Source organism: Erithacus rubecula (assembly GCF_903797595.1).
Source record: "Erithacus rubecula genome assembly, chromosome: 8".
NCBI classification, from domain to species: Eukaryota; Metazoa; Chordata; class Aves; order Passeriformes; family Muscicapidae; genus Erithacus; species Erithacus rubecula.
The window spans coordinates 27,415,454-27,434,160 of NC_136659.1; the positions used below are offsets into that span (position 1 = coordinate 27,415,454).

General features: G+C 42.5%; 1 protein-coding gene across 2 annotated transcripts in view; it reads right to left on the minus strand.

The window, feature by feature from the left end:
- The window catches only part of MYLK (myosin light chain kinase), a 190,201-nt gene extending 180,007 nt beyond the window's left edge, over positions 1-10,194 (minus strand). The window contains exon 1 of one of the 2 annotated variants that reach the window (XM_079311011.1): positions 9,932-10,194. In XM_079311011.1, coding sequence (XP_079167137.1) covers positions 9,932-10,094 — 163 coding nt within the window. In that variant the 5' untranslated portion in view covers positions 10,095-10,194. The remainder of the gene's footprint in view (positions 1-9,931) is intronic. The other variant, XM_079311012.1, reaches the window with a different exon arrangement.
- Positions 10,195-18,707: the final 8,513 nt, after the last annotated feature.

The window sequence follows — 18,707 nt, forward strand, 5'->3', positions numbered from 1 at the left end:
CTCTGTTGCAAATCTGGTAGAGGAACCAGACCAATCAGAAGTAAAATCAGGAAATACCAGACCAAGCAAGGAAGTTAGATGTTAATAAAGCACTGAGACAAAACAATTTTCACACAAGTTGTGAAGAAACTCAAATATGAATTTAAGGACCACTAGCCAAGGTATGTAAGCCAGAGCTACAGAGAGTCTCTGTGCTTGAGAATCACAGATCCTGCCTGCATAACTTCCAGCTGCAGGAAGTGCTGTGTAGGGAACCTGGAAACCACAGTCTGGCAAGTCTGAATTAATTTAAGTAGGAGAGTGAACATCAGAGAGAGCAGTGAGTGCTTCACAGGCTTTTTAAGATGGAGAGCAATCAGCAATGGAGTTCCTGGGATCAGTGTTGGGACTGGTCTTACTCAGCATGTTTATCAATAACATAAATGATTGAGGAATCTGTCAGCAGGTAGGCTTTAGTGTAGTAATTCCTGGAGACAATATCAATTGCAAATATTCCTGCTTGGAAGCCAGGACCATCCTTGACAGTTCTTTGAAGCCCTTAGTTAGTTCAGTGTTCAATAGCAGTCAAAAAAAGACAGCAGCATCATTGGAATCCTCAGAAAAAGAGGAAGGCAGGACATTTTTGCCACTCTTACAGCCTGAGTGGTCCCACAACTTTAGTACTGTGATCTGCTCTCCACATACCAAGCAGGACATTACCAAGGTGTCAAAAAGGGCAATCAGATGGAGATACTAAAAAAGCAGGGAGTGTTCAGTTCAGAAAGAAGGCATATGTAGTGGATATAACCAGGTATAACAAAAAAAACATGAGCTACTAAACACAGAACAGTTGTTTGCCTAACCCTACAAAACTAGAACAAGGTAGTACTCAGGGCAGCCAACTAATTTAAATAGAAAGGACATGTTTATCCTGCAGGTTACAAGCTTCTGGAACTTGCTGTCACGCAAGACTCTGAAGGCAAAGGATGTTCATGGGTTCAAAAAGGGATTAAACAAACTCTAGTCAACAGGTCCATAAATAGACACTTAAAGGACTAAACAGGTACATATCCTCTAATATCCTTAACAGAAGAGCTGTGGAAGTTGGAGATGCGTGGAGAGAAATGGATCTCAAGAAACAACTGCTGAAGGTTCTCCTGTTAACTTGTCAGACACAATGCTGGGCTAACTGGAACACAGAGCATTCTAAAGTTAGTCATTTTTTAGGTCGACTTAGTGTTCCCACACACCACACCACTTCCTGAAGATGAGCAATGATCCCAACAGAGGAGCAAGGTGATAGAAAGCAAACATTCATTACCCCTCGTGACAGGGGTGAGAACGGGACAGGGACAGATACAACTAGCAAAGAAAAGGAAATGAAACAATTTAGAGCAGTTAGAGGTGCCAGAACTTCTCTTATAACACCTTTCCCCTGAAAAAACCTTTAATATCTGTACACATACTACAGTAAGTAATTTACCCATTTTCAGTTCATCCAAGTTTCATTTTAGAAGAATTTTTTAAATTAACACCATCTTTGAAGACAGTAAGTTATTTATAGCTCTAAAAATGCAATCAGCAAAGCTGTATTTCCTGCCTTGTAAGTGAAATATAAGCTTGGAAAAAAGAAAAAAACCTCTCAAGAAATGCAATTAGAGCAAGTTTTTCTTCAATAAATCTTTTGGTTTGATGTTTAATTTATTTCATTATCTTGTTACACATGCCATTTTGAAAAAAACAAAAATTGTTTGGCCCCTGAGGAAAAGATTTCCATGATACAGAGATAAAAAAAACTAACAAAGTTTGACAAAGTTCTCTTATTTCTGCCCTTGACACAGTCTGTGTCAAAACCTTACATTTGTAAGAAAATTAGATAGAAAGTAACTGCACTGGAAAGCTCACCACAGAAAACATGAAAGACATGAACAGACAAGAAACATCATGCATTTTTCTCCTTCTACTCAATTTAGTGAGAAGTGGGCTTGTTACTACAGTCTCCTACTCCAGTATCAATAGTCATAGATGACTAATAAAATATACCTGTATTATAGGTGTATATACATATAACAAACCCACAGGATCCTGCAGTGCTCATGAACTGATGAGCAAGCCTAAAAGAGGTTACCTCAGCTGTCCAGCAAGTGCAATATAACATAAAATCAACGTAACACCACATACTGAAACTTACATACACATTTATATTTACTTTCACCCTCTGAAACAAAGCAAGAAGTAAAAAGTGATGAAGCACTTGCAGTTAGAGGATCCTACATTTAGGTCAACAGCACATGTGGAGCATGGAACAAGGTGCACACTGTGTTACCTGGGGATGTGCCCGTGCCTGGCTGTCCTTGCTGGTGGGATGGCTGCAAGTCCTCAACTTGTGTAACCTCATTTTCTGGCTGTCACTGTGCTCCAGTCAGGAAGGGAGCCCCACTTCTGCTCAGGTTATCCAGGACCACATCAACATCCACAGCTACAGCTTGGAAATACCTCAGGAAAGGAATATAACTGAGCTCTGTACCAGGGAAGAACTAAACAGATTGAATGGGACCTCAATACTTTATTAGTCATCTGAGGTGAGCTTTATAAAGGCACAATATCAGGCAAACTGAAGGAGCAAGGCCTCTGCTTACTGAGTTAGAAGCATTTAAAGGAAAAACACATGAAACGGACTTTGATGGGATTATTTGATCAATAAGTACCCCAGTGCCCGTGTCCAGGCTGACTTTAGCCGATAACTGGAGCAGAATTCCCCATGGGGTGCAATGGGGCTCGGCCCCACAGGCCGCGGCTGAGGCAAAATGGCGGGAAGGGCCTGGAGGCCGCCATGGCAGGAGGCCAGGCCTGCACAGCCCCGCTCCTGCCTCCCACCCACCCCTCAGAGAGAGGGGATTCCCTCTGGAACCCACTGCCACCCCGACACAGCTCCAGGCACCGTGCTGAGGGAGCAGGGAATGCAAATCCTGCCCCTCCCTTGGGAATGCTGCAGCTCAAGGTTCCCAAACCCACCGCCTCTTCCATTCAAATGTGCTCACTCTGCTCACAAGCACAGACACTTTCACAGCAAGATGAAAAACTGCTGTGCTGCAAAGGAACAAGGAAGTGAGTAGGAAGAAGAAAGGGAAATGTAGGAAAAAATAAAACAAACCTTCTTTCACCACTCCCCTGTCTGTGAGAAAGAGGCAGCCAGAAAGCACAGACTTACAAGTCAAGCTCTCTTCTCAAAAAACCTGCAGGATACATGCTCGGATATTTGCCTGCCTCTTTATATAGAGTTCAGTTAGCACTAAATGCCTCCAGCTGGTTTCAAGTTACAGCCAGGGGAAGTAGTACCATAAAATTCCTCATAGCCACCCAAACCATTACTCTTGTATTTTCTTCCATGTGGGGTCATCACACCCCCTCTGGAAAGCTTAGAGGTATGATACCACGGCAGGCCCCTTCAGAAAGAGCCTGACAATGCTGTATTATGAGGCTTGTTGTAACATCCTTTCAAAATTCTTAAGGTCCAGTGGTTTAGAGAAGAGGGTCTTTTGTGTCTGCTGTCAGTTCCAGGAAGCTCCTGTCACTGGCATGGAGACTGCATATGGAAAAGAGCTGCTAAATAGACCAGTTAAAAGAATATAGGCCCAGTTTTGCTCCCACGTCACTGAAAACCATGAATACTGCAGCTCTGTTGAGGTCAGAGGAACTGCACTGCTGCCATGCTGGGGTGAGACACCAGCCCTTGTTTCCAAGCCAGGGCTCCCTCTGTGATGTTCTCTCAGGCTCAGAGCAAGATGCACCCCCAGGGCCACCACGACCACAATGTCAGCTCCAAAACAGCAGCAGCCTGTGCAGACTGGCTCCCCAGGCTGACCACAACAGCTCTGCTGCAAACTCACCCTGCACAGGACAGAAGGGGCTTCTCACCTCCAAAGACTTGAACCAGTGATGAATCAGTAACGCTTTGAGACAGCAAGCACTGACTTAGGATCTTCCACCAAAGGAAAGGAAAGCTTGTGATCTGAGGTAAATATTCTAGGTAAAGCAAACCATTCTTGATAAATTTCTCTTTCCTGTGTATTTTAAACACAGCTTGCTTATTGCTTTTGGTTTGTAACTTTCCTTTTGATACCATCAACAGTGTAAAAACATACAGTGTATGTCTGACTTGAACTTTACGAGTGCTTCTTATGTACTTTACATTCCCTCATATTTTTTTCTTTTCACACAGCCAGACTTAATCCTTGTCCAGGAGAGATGATCAATATTCTGGTACTGGACAGGTTTTTTACTTGTTTTTTAATGACACTGATTCCAAAAAATCCTTTACTTTAACAAACTGCTTGCACCATTATAAAGAATTAACAGAATTATATATTTCTTCCATTAGAAAACAAGCAACTCCTTAATAGTCAACACGGCCAAAAATATTAGGCAACTACATGCATTTTATAATGGGATATTAAAGCAGACATCCTGATTAGTATCTGCACTGCACATTCACATAGTAAATTAAATTGTGACTGCCATTTAGAAGATATGGAAAATCTCACACCCCGTCTCACCTTGCCCATTGTTTTGCACTGGAAGTGTTCATCATTTATAGAATTTAGAGAAATTACCTTGAAATCAAGTGCAACAATGCCCTGCTCGGAACACAGAGCTGGGAGCTCTAGTTCCTCTGGCCCATGCTGCCTGCAAAGCACAGCTCTCACAGGCCTCTGCAGCAAACAGGAAACTTGCAGTATTTCCAGGCAGATAAGAAAAGCTAAAACTGGGAGCCTTTCATTATTTGGAATATCTCAGAGGTCCTGTACCATACTGGGTACCACTGTGTCTCCCAAATCCTCTTTGTAAGAGTATTTGCAGCTCAGTCCTTGGTCTCCCCATTACTCACTCCTCCTTTAACATTTTGCTGAGGTTAACAATCAGGATAGTGATTTTTGCTGCTTAGGAGTGGTTCCCACTGAAAGCTGGATTACACTGGTTTAAACAGTATATAAAAGGTCTCTGGATGAAACACAGGCTTGGTGATCAGATTATCCTTCACTACACAGTTCTAGTATCCTTTTTTGGTATATTTTTTTGTTCAGATCATCTTGCCACTCTGCAAATACCTCAGATCACAAGACTGCTGAAAAAAAATAGAAAAAAAAAAAAAAACAAACAAAAAAACCAGTAAAACAGCAACTCAGAATAATGATTTTAATCTGATGTGCAATAATTAGAAATAAACTGCAGTGAGTGTGTTAAACAGCACACACCATCACTCACTTTCCCCAGTCAGGATGTCTGTGGACTCTCAGCAACTTATTACATTTCACAAGAAGTAGCAGCAAGTGATGCACGGGACTGGCAGATAGAGCAAGTAATTTCTTCTCCCACGGGTTAGATGTTCTACTTTCACACAGAGTGTATGGTCTGTTTGAACCCTTTTGCAGTGCAAAAAATAACAGAAAACATCCCTCTATGACAATTCTGTATCTTGTGACACATTGGTTGCATCACATGCCCTAAAAATGCCTTTGGTACCATGGAACTTATGCATACAAAACAGCACTTCAGTCTGAAGAATTAATATGCTGTCAGCTGGTGGTGTTTTTGGCAAGTGAGTGAATTTAATCCAATTACAGCAAAGGTGATGAGGTCAAGCTGACTCTCAGTAAAGAATCACCAGAGACTATCCTCAAAACAGGAGACACTGCAGCTTGCTAGACATGCTGTAGTGAAGTTTAGCAATGCTCAGACTTGTTATAACAAAGTAAGTGCCAAGAAACTGCTTAGTGCCAGCAAACAGAAGAGGAAAGGGATTCAGCAAGAACACACTTTGTAAAGCACACTGTAATCCTAAGCACTTAATTGCCTTTGGCAAGAGCTGCATCCCATTGCTGTCTCAGAAGTCGTTTTATCTGCAACTTGATGCTCACAGCTACAGGGATGAATGGAGTGGGGGAGGAGAAGGAACTGGGGGAACTAGTGAGAAAACTACAGTTACCAGTCTGTCTTTGATGAACTACCAAAGCAAAATACAAAAATTACTGGTATGTGCAAAGCCTGATCTGCATATCCGATGACTCTCAGAGAAGCAAATGAAACCAACTCTCCTCCAGGCCATTCAAATCCCCTACAAAGGCAGAGGAATTTGTTGTAGAGTTACACACCTGTAATTTATACTTTAAATATAGCAGTCTATAGTCTATACAGAAGTATAGAGTGGCCTCACTTTCAGTCATTCTCATTGAACCCATATAGGTCAGTGTGAATTTGAAGGTTTGTTTCTTTTCCCTGCTTATAATGCAGTATTCACAAATATTTTTCAATATGTTAACCCAAACTCATTGTTCCCACATAAATGGAAGACTTAAAAGTAAATAATGCACCAAGCTTCTTTAATTAAATAAGGAGTTTGGGGGAGGAGTTTCTGCAGACCCTTTTAAATCTTAAAGCCTGCCAACTGGATGAACAAAAGGTAGATTAGGCTCACATGATAAATCCCAGCAAACCTGAAAAGCCTTTGTTAATAAGTCACTAAGGGAATTTTTCTTTTTCCCCTAGAATTTCTGCTCACCAAAAGTGAGAGTTAAGATTATTCAAGTAGGTTTGGTTTCCAGCAGCATTAAATGGGTATATGCCTCATGGAGCTCTAATCTCCTCATTTCTATAGAGCTCAATTCTCCTTTCATTCCTACTAAAGCAGAACCAGTTATTCCTATCTTTTATAGACTGAGCAGCTGCTGAAAGCTCAGAGGCAAAAAAAAAGGTTATGAAATTAGTTAAGATTCCCATGAAAACTAAACTGGAATTCTATATCAGCTTTAATAGCAACAACAACAGGAATGTAAATGTATTTTCATTTTCACTTTGGCATTTCTTTCATGTAGCAGGTTGCTAATGAACCTTTTAAGTTTCCATTCACAAGTTAGTGTTCAGTAGCTTGTTCACAGAGCCAAATGACATGTTAATCTGGCAATTAGTTTACTCTTCTGTCTGTAGAGAGGCTAATGAAAACATTATTAGAGACAGACCTTGCTGTAGCACACTCAATAGACCCTGTACAATTGCTCAGAAACAACACAGATTTCAGCAAAACCCATACTGTAAAAGACACAGATTTTAGTAAAACCCAGTCAACATACGTGACATTTAAAGCTGTGCAAAATTAAAAAAAAACAACTCCAGAGTCCTTTGTACCTGGAACCATCTGGCTTCACTAATAAATCCTTTTCAGCACTATAGATTAATCATATCTTCTCAGCATCCAGTGCTGAAATCCAAATGACATATGTAGCCCTAATGTACATCATGGAAGCATTCCCATCAGTGGGATGAAGGCAGCTGCACAAAGCTTGCTAAGATCCTGTTTGGTGTAGTGGATGACACAGAAAAAGTTTAAAAAGTCTACTGCAACAGGTGCAGCAAAGTATTTCTGGAGCTGTGAGAGAGAAACAATCACCTAACCTTCCATGGGAGGTTATTTAAAAAAAAGAGTAATTTTGCATCAAAGAGAGAAGAGTGTGTTAATCAGCCAAGGGAAGAAAAAATTACCTTCATTACTCGTAACTCATACCTGTGGAGTAAAGTTTGGAAAACCGATTGAGTACAGCTCTAAACACAGCAAAAGCAAACAACCACAGCATGCTTTATTATGTACTTGACAAGTTTATGAATGAAAGGGGATGAGTCTCTCTGCAAAACCAGGATCACTTCCAGCCCATGCTCAGACCTGAATTCAAACTACCTAGAGGAGTCCAACAACCACAGACTGTGGCTACCCATTCTCCAGAGTTTAACCAGAAACTTCAGCCATCTCCTCACACGGCTCTCAAATAGAGCTTCTGAGCACATTCTCTGGATCTAGATATCCACAGCTTTAAGGCACAGCATTAGGAGCAGTTCTAAACTCTATTTACATCTGCATTTTGTTTTAGGAAGGCTCTGAAAGTAATTTGTAGCTTTTGGTTTATAGTGTTTCTAAGTACAGTGTATTTGGCCTGCGTAAGGATATTGGTATGAATTTTGATTGACTGTAAAAATCGGATCATCGCCCAGAGGAAGTCCTAATGAACCTAAAGGAGGAGCCAGGGAGAACAGAACACGAAACAGACCAAAAACTGGTGAAAAATTATCTGTCTCTTACATTAAACCTAAGCCAATGGCAGTACATAATCCCAGTTTATTTCAGACTTTATAAATTCCCTTTCAGCATTATACAAGCAAACCAACAGAATTTCACTGAATGATTTCCTTCATTCTCCTTTGCACCATGCCCAGGGCAACTAAAGCTATGGACACAGGCTTGCAACAGCAGAGTATCTGATTTATAAGTTTCTTTGCAGCAGACCTTTTACGACTTCCCTACAAGACCAATAAAAATGGGGTCAGTGATATTAACTGGTGTGAGCCTCCCACATTTACATAAAATTCTAGCTGCAATGTTTATTAAACCAGGCATTTTCTTTATGGTCATGTCCATCTAAAAAGGTTAAATGCCATTAATAAGTCACACAGCAGCACAGGACATCCTGCCTATCATTTTGGTGACTAGTCCTCTGGTAGCAAACATTCTCCTACAACAACCAACAAAGTCACTCCAGTTACTCTTGGAATTAAAACACTTGTCCTGTAGCATTCATTTGCAAAAGGCTAAGGATGGGTGTAATATTAGTGTATTATGAAAACATTTTATCATGAGGACTTTGTTACAAACTGCAGAGTGCACAGTGACTAGCTACAGAAGAATAGTATCACTTGAGGAAACAGAAAATACTGGATATGTGCCAGATGAAAATTAACCACTCAGTTATTAGTAAATATAATTTTGGTTTAAAAACAGAAGGCTCCTAGAATGCACTCCTAGAACCTAGTTCCAGGAACATCTCAGTAAATACATAGTTGCACAGGAAGACACATATCATATTCTGCAAATAATAATGCAAGTCATTAGCAGAATAAAATATAATAAAGATGTGTTCAGGAAGTAGGGGGAGAAAGACAGTAGTTCTCTTAGGGATTTAAAATGCGAAAGAAATTACTATTTCTCTTACAGCTCCACTGACATTCCCAGCAAGAGGTAGCATCCACAGAGAGGTAGCATAAATTTTGTAGAGTTTTAGTGGGAATGCACCTTCTGCATGTCATGTAAGTCCACCCTCCCCCCAAATGCTTGGAAACCCCTTAGAAGGGTGTGGAATCGGGTATTTGCACTTATCCTCTCAGCCATTCCCTTTGTAGGGACAATAATGCAGCCTTCAAAGCACTTTGGATTACACTTCCTGACTCTAGGAAAAGTATTTCTGTGTATTAACACTGCAGAAGACAAGACTAGGGCAAAAAAGTGTCTTTAAAGTGTAAGAGAAGGGAGGGATCTTCTGTCTTTTCATCTCTGGTCTCCAGCCCCTGCTGGTCTGCCATGCCACTCCCTTCCAGCGAGTGCAGGGAGCAGTGCCAGGCCAGAATCCAGATGTGCACATAGAGGAAAGAGGATTAAAAGGCAAAGAATCCCCAAAAGCATATTGCTCCATAGCGTGAAGGCAGCCTGCAGAGAAGTGATTTCTCCGCCTCTGCCAAGTTAATGATTTTAAACATTCATGTCCATCCCCCATCCTCATGCAGGATGTTTAAGTGGTGTCACCAGGATTTATCCTTCTCTGAGACTCTAAGCATGTTGTGCAACATGATACAAATTACTTTGAGAACAGCAGAAGTTTAAAAAAAATAAATCCCAGCACATACATTCTGTCCGAAACATTAAAGATGTAGATATGTAGTGAAGGAATGTTGCTGCATGTGCTCCCACATATGTACCTCTATATTTGAAAGGCTCAGGAGGCCAAGAGAGAGCCAGAGAGATTATCCTTACAGCCGAGCCTATAAATGCTTCATCTTAGAAATCCTTTGCTACCTGCCAGCAGAGAACAATAAAACTGTAAAAAATCATACATAAAAGATGACAAGTACTTACTACCAGATTTGCTTGCTCTGGGATTAATGCACTCCGGGAGGGGAGCCGTGGGTGAGCCCTCCTCCCTGTCGGAGCCCAGCTGTCGCTCTCGCCGGGGAAGGGATGGAAGCTGGGCTGAGACACCCGCAGGAATCCCGCGGCTCCGGTGCTCCAAGCCCGGCATGTGCCCGCAGCCCGCGCCGCTGGTGGCTCGCTGCAGCGCCGCTACCTCGTCCCTCCGGAGAAGCAGGTTTCCCTCTTCTCCTTCTCCTCCTCCTTCTCCGCCTACTTCACCTCCCCCTCTGAGGATGCCGCGGTGCCCCCACCCGTGCCCGCCCACGGGCTTCCCTCCGCGTCCCGGGGCGCAGCCGGCAGGGAGAGCCCCGCGGCGCCGGGGAGCGCTGCCGGAGCCGCCGAGCCCCGAGCCGCACAGCCCCGGACCTACGGCTCCTGCCGAGCCCACCTGCCGCTCGGCTCTGCCGGGCCGGGCCGGACCGGGCCAGCGGCGGGGGAAGCGCGGAGCCCGCGGGGGAAGCGGTGACCAGCGGCGATAGCGCCTGCGGTCGGCGCGGCTGCCCTGCGCTCCTTCCCGGCCGAGCCTCGCCCGGCAGCGGCCGGGGGTCCAGGGCCAGCGAAGGGAGGGGCACGGCCAGCCCAGCCCAGCACAGCCAGCCCGGCATAGCACTGCCCAGCACAGCACAGCACAGCACAGCCCAGCCCAGCACAGCCCAGCCCAGCCCAGCCCAGCACAGCACAGCCCAGCACAGCCCAGCCCAGCACAGCACAGCCCAGCACAGCCCAGCACAGCCCAGCCCAGCACAGCCCAGCACAGCACACCCCAGCACAGCACAGCCCAGCACAGCACAGCACAGCCCAGCACAGCACTGCCCAGCACAGCACAGCACAGCCCAGCACAGCCCAGCACAGCCCAGCCCAGCACAGCCCAGCACAGCCCAGCCCAGCACAGCCCAGCACAGCCCAGCACAGCCCAGCACAGCACAGCCCAGCACAGCCCAGCACAGCACAGCCCAGCACAGCCCAGCCCAGCACAGCCCAGCACAGCCCAGCACAGCCCAGCACAGCACAGCCCAGCACCTTTGGAGCGCGGCTCACCCCGGTGGGGCGGCTGCGGTTGGGGGGTGTCCAGATCTGGGTGCAGGGTGCGTGAGGAGTGTGTAGGGATGCACATGGGTACCATAGGAGCCGTGTGCTGCAGAGTCCGGAGGGGTTACAGACCTTGTATCTATGGGGTATGAGAATGTATCTATCTTGTATGTATAGGAAGCGTAGAGGAGTGTGCTTATGGGCTTGCATGGGATGTGAATGAAATACACATGGGAGATGTGTGTGTTCTGGAAGAACTGTACAGTTTGCATGGAGGGGAGAGCACAGAGGATGTATGTGAAGGTTTGCATGGGACTGGGGTAGGATGCCCTAGGGATGTGCATGTGGGTATGTATGGCGAGTGTAGGGGTGTATGGAGCTGCAGCCCTGCCATGCAGTGCCCCAGTGCCAGCCCCAGGGCATTCTCTCAGACCCACGGGGGCTCAGGGCTGCCTCTGCCTCCCCCAGCCCCAGGGTCTGCTTAGGGCCCATGCTCTGGCACATCTGCCTAGGATGTCCAGATCTGGGGCAGGGGATTTATTTTAATAAACCGTTTACAGTTAATTTTGTTAAGTGCTAAAGTAGTGTAGAGGGAAGACCAAACGTGAGATGGGGACAAATTGAACCTTCTTCAACAACAAGACCTTAGAACTGCTGTCTTATAATGTGGGGCTGGAGACTCTGAAGAGGAAAGGTAGTATAATCGCATACATTGTGAACTTAAAGCCTTTTTACTTTTTTTTTTTTTTTTTTCACTTATATATTCAAAAAAACCTCAATCAGCTGCCTATTCTTTAAGGGTGATGGAGTAAACCACAGCCCAGCCTACAATTCTTTCTCTCCCCTCGTTGTTTCATCTTAACAGCCATCAACTCAGAAAAATGGAGCCAAGATAAGAAAATCTCAGCAAAGCTCTTATTGGCTGAAGTGATGTCAAGAGTTTTATATTTGCAGAGACCTCAATGTTTTCCATTTTAATTCTGAGACGAATTTTTCTGTCATTGATAGAGCATGTGTCCTGCAACCTGAGTAGGCTGTACACGGAGGCAGTGCAGAATGCTGCCTATTCCTGGTGCATCATTCCTGGTACCTGAGCTTCTGTGAAGGATGAGAGCAGTTACCAGCATGAATCCAAGGAAAGTTATAGACCCCACTTTTGACTTTTCAGGTGCAGTACAAAGGAATTGCTGCTAACTCTTCAGGAGGAGGCAGTATTAGGTTTCTTTTTCCTAATTACTTTAAACTGACTCTTAGGAGAAGAAGATGCTTTTGCTGTTTTAAAGGGTCTGGGACTTTAAAATCAGGTTAATATAGACTTATTTATTTATTTATTTATTTATTTTTCAACGAATCACTGAAAAGAGAATCCTAAAGAAAAGTAATTTTATTGTCAGAGATTCTGAGTACCCCAGTCCTCACTTGCTCTATTAAACTTCTCTCCCTGGTTACATCCAGCCAGACTGATACTCCTGGGCTTTTTCCTTCTCAGTTGTGGCAAATTCTGGATTGCCAAATCCATTATCCAGAATCCTTTGTCTGGATTCTTTTTCTCTTTAGTCCAAAACAAATGGACACCCATCCCTGATCTTTGTTGATGTGCATGACTGTCTGTCCATAGTGGATTTCAGATGGCAGTGCATGCACACAGAGTTCCACAGCTACACACCCACCAGCACATGAGTTGGTAAAAACAAAATGCTTGTTGTATGAACACTTGTTTTCTGCAGATAAATGATTATTTGACATTGGAATACAGAAAAGAGCCACACAGAGCCAGAGACAAGCTTGCTTCAACCTTCTCCATGGTCTGACTGAAAACTGCCAACACCTTCTTGGAAGGAGTTTTCTTCTCAAGATATTTTAACTGTTAAGAACACGCTGCTCTACACCATACTTATGCTCTTCTGTACTGATTTCTAGCCTAGACTTCATGAAACGTTTTTCTTGTAAATGTTCTCATGTCTTACCAGTTGGGAATCACTGCTCTAGACAATCTTGTAATAGCATCGTCGTCTCTGCTTTCAATTTAAAATGATTGCTTAGGCCTTAAACACTCCCAAAGAACAAGGCCCAGTGTTGCCAGTGAACCCACATCTGCCTTCAGCTGAGAGGGAGGAGTAGGAGACACTTGAATCGTGATGAAAGCCACTGAGCTCCATAAGGAGAGCAGACGGTGCCCCTGCTGGGTTTCAAGGGATTGACTCATTTTCAACAGAGCTCTTCTTTTTTCCTGTTTTGTTTTGCTGAGTTTTTTTGTTAGGATTGTTTTGTTGGGTTCTTTAATTGCACATGTCAGATCAAGAAGGAAAAGAAAAAAAAAAAGTGAGGGATCTCCTTTCCTAGTAGAAACCAGAATGATATAACACTTGATATCCAGTCACAGTTCATCCCCAGAGTCCTTTTGGGACCATTTATCTTCTAGTTGGGCCTTTGTCCTAAGAGCCCTCTAGGATGCTGGAAGTCAATAGTTCCACTTCTTTAGATGCTGATCTTAAATCTGATCAAGCTCAAGATAATGAAAGTTCAGATATGACATTTAATGAATGCTGCTGGCTACAGTAATCCTGTGCATTCTGACCTGGCTGCTTGAGGGGTTTTTTTTAATTATAAACATCCTCCATGCAGCTGCTCCAGGGACGTGTTTAGGAAACAGCGGCTGGCTGTGTTTAAAAGATTTCAACTCATCTTGACCTACATTTAGATTTTTGTAGCTTACAAGACACGGACTGTAACCAACAAAACCCTCAGAGAGCTTGCATAGCTTCTGTAGGGCAGGGCACAGGAAATGAGTGAAGGATGAAGTTACCCAGCTGAAGTGTTAGGAAAAGTGAGTTACTGAAGCTGAACTACGGGGTTCAGATGATTATCAGGTGATTAGGAGAACAAGGAGCAGCACTGCACTGAGGGAGTAAAGATAACCTCTCCTTTTGCCTTGTGCTTTCTTCTCCATTCATTCTTTCAGTGGCAATCTTTCTGTAAAATCCTCTAGGCTCCTTTCAGGATAAAGTTCTGAGGTACCTAAACACAATGTGCTGCCTTCTCACTTACACTTCTGCTCCAGAAATTGCTTAAGTTTAGGGCTTGTTCATGATATGACTCCTAATTAAGTAGGGAAACTGCTAGAACCAGATACTGAGGAATTAACTTTATTGGAAAGGAACACATTTGTCCATTTCCCATTTCTCATTCTTTCTTTTGTTTCTGACATAAGAGCTTGTTTTGCTTTGTTTTTTTCAGAATGTAAGAACATATTTTAAAGGCAATGCAGTTTCAAGCCTCTTGAGATTAGCAGATAATCTAAAAATGGAGCATTATAATATCTTCCCAAATCTGCAGACAGACTAAATTATCATCCTCATCCTGCTTATGTCTTTGCTGACTGTGAATACAGAAAGCATTAAAAGCCTGTGAGTTTCATGCTGCAAATAGAGATTGAGTATGTAGGGAGAGAGGAAGCCAAGAGGTCAGATACAGTGTAGTACTAACATTGACATACAACATTTAGGCCAGCATCAGTTTACTCAGCTCAGGAGAAAGAAAACCAGATTAGATGTGCCAGCAAAAGACCACACAGGTAGTTTATGCCTTTCTGGTGACTTGTACAGGTGTCTGAGCCTTTATACTTCTATGTTTGATGGAAAAACGCAACAGGGCTGTAAGCATTTGGCTTCTGGGGAAATTTTGGATTTGGAAACTCAGCAGATGTTTTATCATCTTGTATTTAGAGGCTGGAACAACATAAGCTAGTGAATAAACAAGAAAAATCTAGCAATTTCTCTGATTTTAATAGCAGTTAAAGTGCACAACTTGTGTTTCAAAGTAACAGACTGTTCAGACGAGCAGACCAAATATTTGGTTGAACTACAAATATTCTGCATCTTCATTTTTCTAAAGCCACAGGTGGTGGCAGAGAACTTCCACTTTCATAAATTGCAGCATCAAAGCCAGTAACTACTTCTGACTTGCTGAATGAGATCCACCAGCAGGGTGCTATTGGTTTTTATGTAAGTCAAGTGGTAGATAAAGGGAGTGGTTACTCTGTGTTGTGCAAATGGACACAGAGAAACAGATACAACAGCAGCTTGATTGACTCTGCAAATCAGTCAGAGAATCACAGAACTGAGCTGAAAGAGACCCACAGGTCTTCTTCTGCCCAACCCCCTTCTGGGTGAAGAATCTTTTCCTAATATCCAACTCAAACCTTCTTATGGTTTACTGTAACGACAATCAACAGGGGAAAAACTTTCCACTCTGCACTGTGCAGTTGGCTTTGTCCTTTTTCAGGGAACAGTGCCTGTGCACAAGGAAGACACAGCTTTTTGTCCTAAAGCTCTCACTTCAGCAGAACTAAGTTCAAATTGGCAGGGGGAGTTTGAGATGAATCAGAGGCTGGGAAAATTCAGAAAATATGTCTATTACTGTTTCTACCAAAGCACAGTTATATTCTTCTCAATAATCAACATGGAGAGCTTCCATTACATCTGGAGTTAGTGCCCATTGCTATGCATAGAAAGACCAGCCAGGCCAGCTACAGAGTATAATTTACTTTTATTACAACCTTCAGTCTCTAATCTCAATTTCTAACCTAAAGAAAGAAGCACTGGTCATGGCTACATGGCTACAGCATAATTACAGAGATGCACAATATTCTTTTTTTTTTTTTTTTTTTTTTTTTTTTTAATGCAAAACTAAAGAATGAAAATGCCCCAACCATTGGAAATGAAAGTGAAGAACAGTGTGAAAGAAACAATGTCAGACAAGTCTTAAATAACACACATTTTTTGCCCTCAAGAAGTAAACATGATAAATTGAGATATATATTTGAAGTTTGCCTAATTCATGGCAATAAAATTGTTGTTATTTGATGAAGCTCAGATTAGATAACTGCACCAGTTATGGGAAAGCAATGTAGCATTTGTAATTAAAAGCTTTTGCCAGGAAATTCTGTTCAGTTATCAGCTAATACACAAACAGTAAAAGTGCAAGAAGATATTATGGTTACCTGTGAATGCAGCACATACCTGACCATGCTCCAGTGCACATTTGGAATTTCCAATCTCCCACAGCAGGAGTTTCACACAAGTAGTTCACTATCTATATTTTGGAGGCCAACCCCAGTTACACTGCAGTTATACACAAGGCTTCTGGGTTTATAGCCAGATGTCCATTGCAGAGCAGGTGAAAATATGCAACTAATTGAGGGGAATGCTGGATTTCCCAGGCACTTCCAAAACAGCTGTATGTGCACATTATGCAGCTATGGCACACACACCTGAAGATACCATGTAGCTGTAGCTAGTACAGTTTACAGATCTAGGGAGAGAGAAAATGAATACTTGTCCCCTTCCTTCTTTATCCTTGAAAGAGGAAAACATTCATTTTGACCAAATTTAATGAGAGAAACCAATCTGTCTTTATTGGTGCCCTAGCTGAAAGTATTGTCAGCAAATTCCATCTAGACTAAAAGCTTTAAATCCCTGTGGTGGTGTCAGATTTCTCAGACTTTAAGTTAAAAATAAGTCTGAGCAGATTAACTAGCTGGGACTTGAAGATAAAGCTGACTTCTCTTAAAGAAATGTGTTTTACACACTGCTAAGTGTGCTTGGTTCCTCCTTTATTCAAAAGAAGTAAAGGAGTTTTGTGAAAAGAGCCTTCAATAGGGTCTTTTCCCTTTAAAACTGTGAAAAGTTCCAGACAGTCTGTAGCACTGGCTTGAACTTTGTTTTTCTCTGAAGCAAGAACTCTTTAGTTTTCAGTGGCTTCCACATTTTTTCCTCCTCCTTTTGTAAAATGTGCCAGTGAAGTCAAGTGGGTTGTATTAACATTTTTCCAAGCATTCACACTTAGGACCAAAAAAGGAAATATTTAATAAATATAACCAGGAATATGTTGGAATGTTGATCTTCTGATGATCATAAGAATTTTCAGTCATAAGGTCTAATTAAATATCCCAAGTTGGAAATGCTTCCAGTGACTGTTATGTCTCTTTGTTATCTGGTCAAACATTTTTAAGTCAACCCAAGTGGCTTCTGTGCCAAAGTGATATTTTTAATGTGAATAACACACATGCACAAGAGACTACATTAAAATTCACCTAGGCTAGTGACATTTTGGCATCTCAAATCTGCTCTGGAAACTTCAATTTAACTTTATGCACAGGGGGATAACTGGCAATGAAGCAGCTTTGCAGTGGTATTTGTACGTGTTTGTTTAGAACAAAATTTTTTGGTCTAAGAAAAATTTGTCTGGTGTAGTATGGCAGCTTGGACTACCATTGCTGACATTCTTCAATTGTGATGGAGTGGGAAAAAAGGGAAATAAAGATATCACAGAAGACAGTATTCCAAAAATAAATGTAACACCGTTGTTCAAGAAAAAAAACATTTTTGCCAACATTAGATAAAGAAAACAAAAATTAAACCCAGAGATAGCAAGTGACTAATTAACCACTTATTCTGATTAGGAGAAGGAAAATTCCAGTAGTACTCAAATAGTCAGAGCTGCTTTGTATTAACTGGTAAAACAGAAAACATTTAAAGAGACAATCAGTGCCCCAAGGAGCATCTCCTCTACGTAGACAAGTCAGACAAAGGAAGCTCATTGTTTTAGAATTAGGGAACTGAGGCACAGAATAATTGTCTTGTCTGCAGCCAGTCTGTGGTAGGAGGGTAATTGAATGCAGATCTCCTCACCACATGCACATTCTCTATCTGTATTCCAACTGGTCAGCTGAAACAGCCTTTCATTAACTGCTCTGTCAACATACCAAGAATTACAGAAGACCAAGAACATTTCATATGCTTCAAATCCACTTCTCCCACCATGGCATTTAAAAGCATGTAGAGCAAACACTTAGCATAGACACAGTGAGTTCTCCAGCCCAGAGAGCAGGTTGGAAACTTACAGTTCACAGGGAGACTCCTCCTCCTGTAAAATGCCCACTGATGTTGTATTTTGAGCTCTAGCTTCCTGTGCACGATCAAATTTTTCTTTAAAAAAAAATCTGTAAAAGCATTTCTAGCTTTCTTTTAGCTGGAAGAGGAAACTTTCTTTACTTTAAGCTAGGATCTGCCTTCTTACTATACCTTTTCTCACACAGTGAATGGCATTTACCTGTTAAAATATGGTAAAGTGCATCATCCACATGAAGAGGCTATCACAGCACTCCTAAAGGCTGTAAATGCAATTTTCAGCTCTACCAACAACCAGCAGAAGCAAGGAATTAATCTTGTGCAGTTTTTGGAGAAATCAAGTAAGAAAATAACCACAGGAAGGTTTTGGGACACCAAAGAAAGTTAGATCAGGCCAGTTAGCTCAACTCATTGACTCCAGATACAAGGGGAAATTCACAGTCCAACTCCACTTCTAGGCAGTGACACAAGGGGAGCAGAAGGTGTTTCCCAAAACAAAGTATTTTCTTTTATAGACCTGTGAAAATACCTCACCCAATGGGGCTCCACAGGCCTCCTGCAGTACAAATAACCAACTGCCAAGTCAGGCCATTTGTTTTGCTAAACACAACCTTCTCCAAAGCATTTTTATGTTACACATTTGTGTATTTTATTCATACACATCTTAACCTACTGGCAACCAGCGAGAAGAAAGCACTTAGAGAACAAAGCGTGAAGGCTCCATTTGCTCACAGGACAACTGAGCAACTATTTAAGAACTTTGGCACATGGGCTGTGATAGA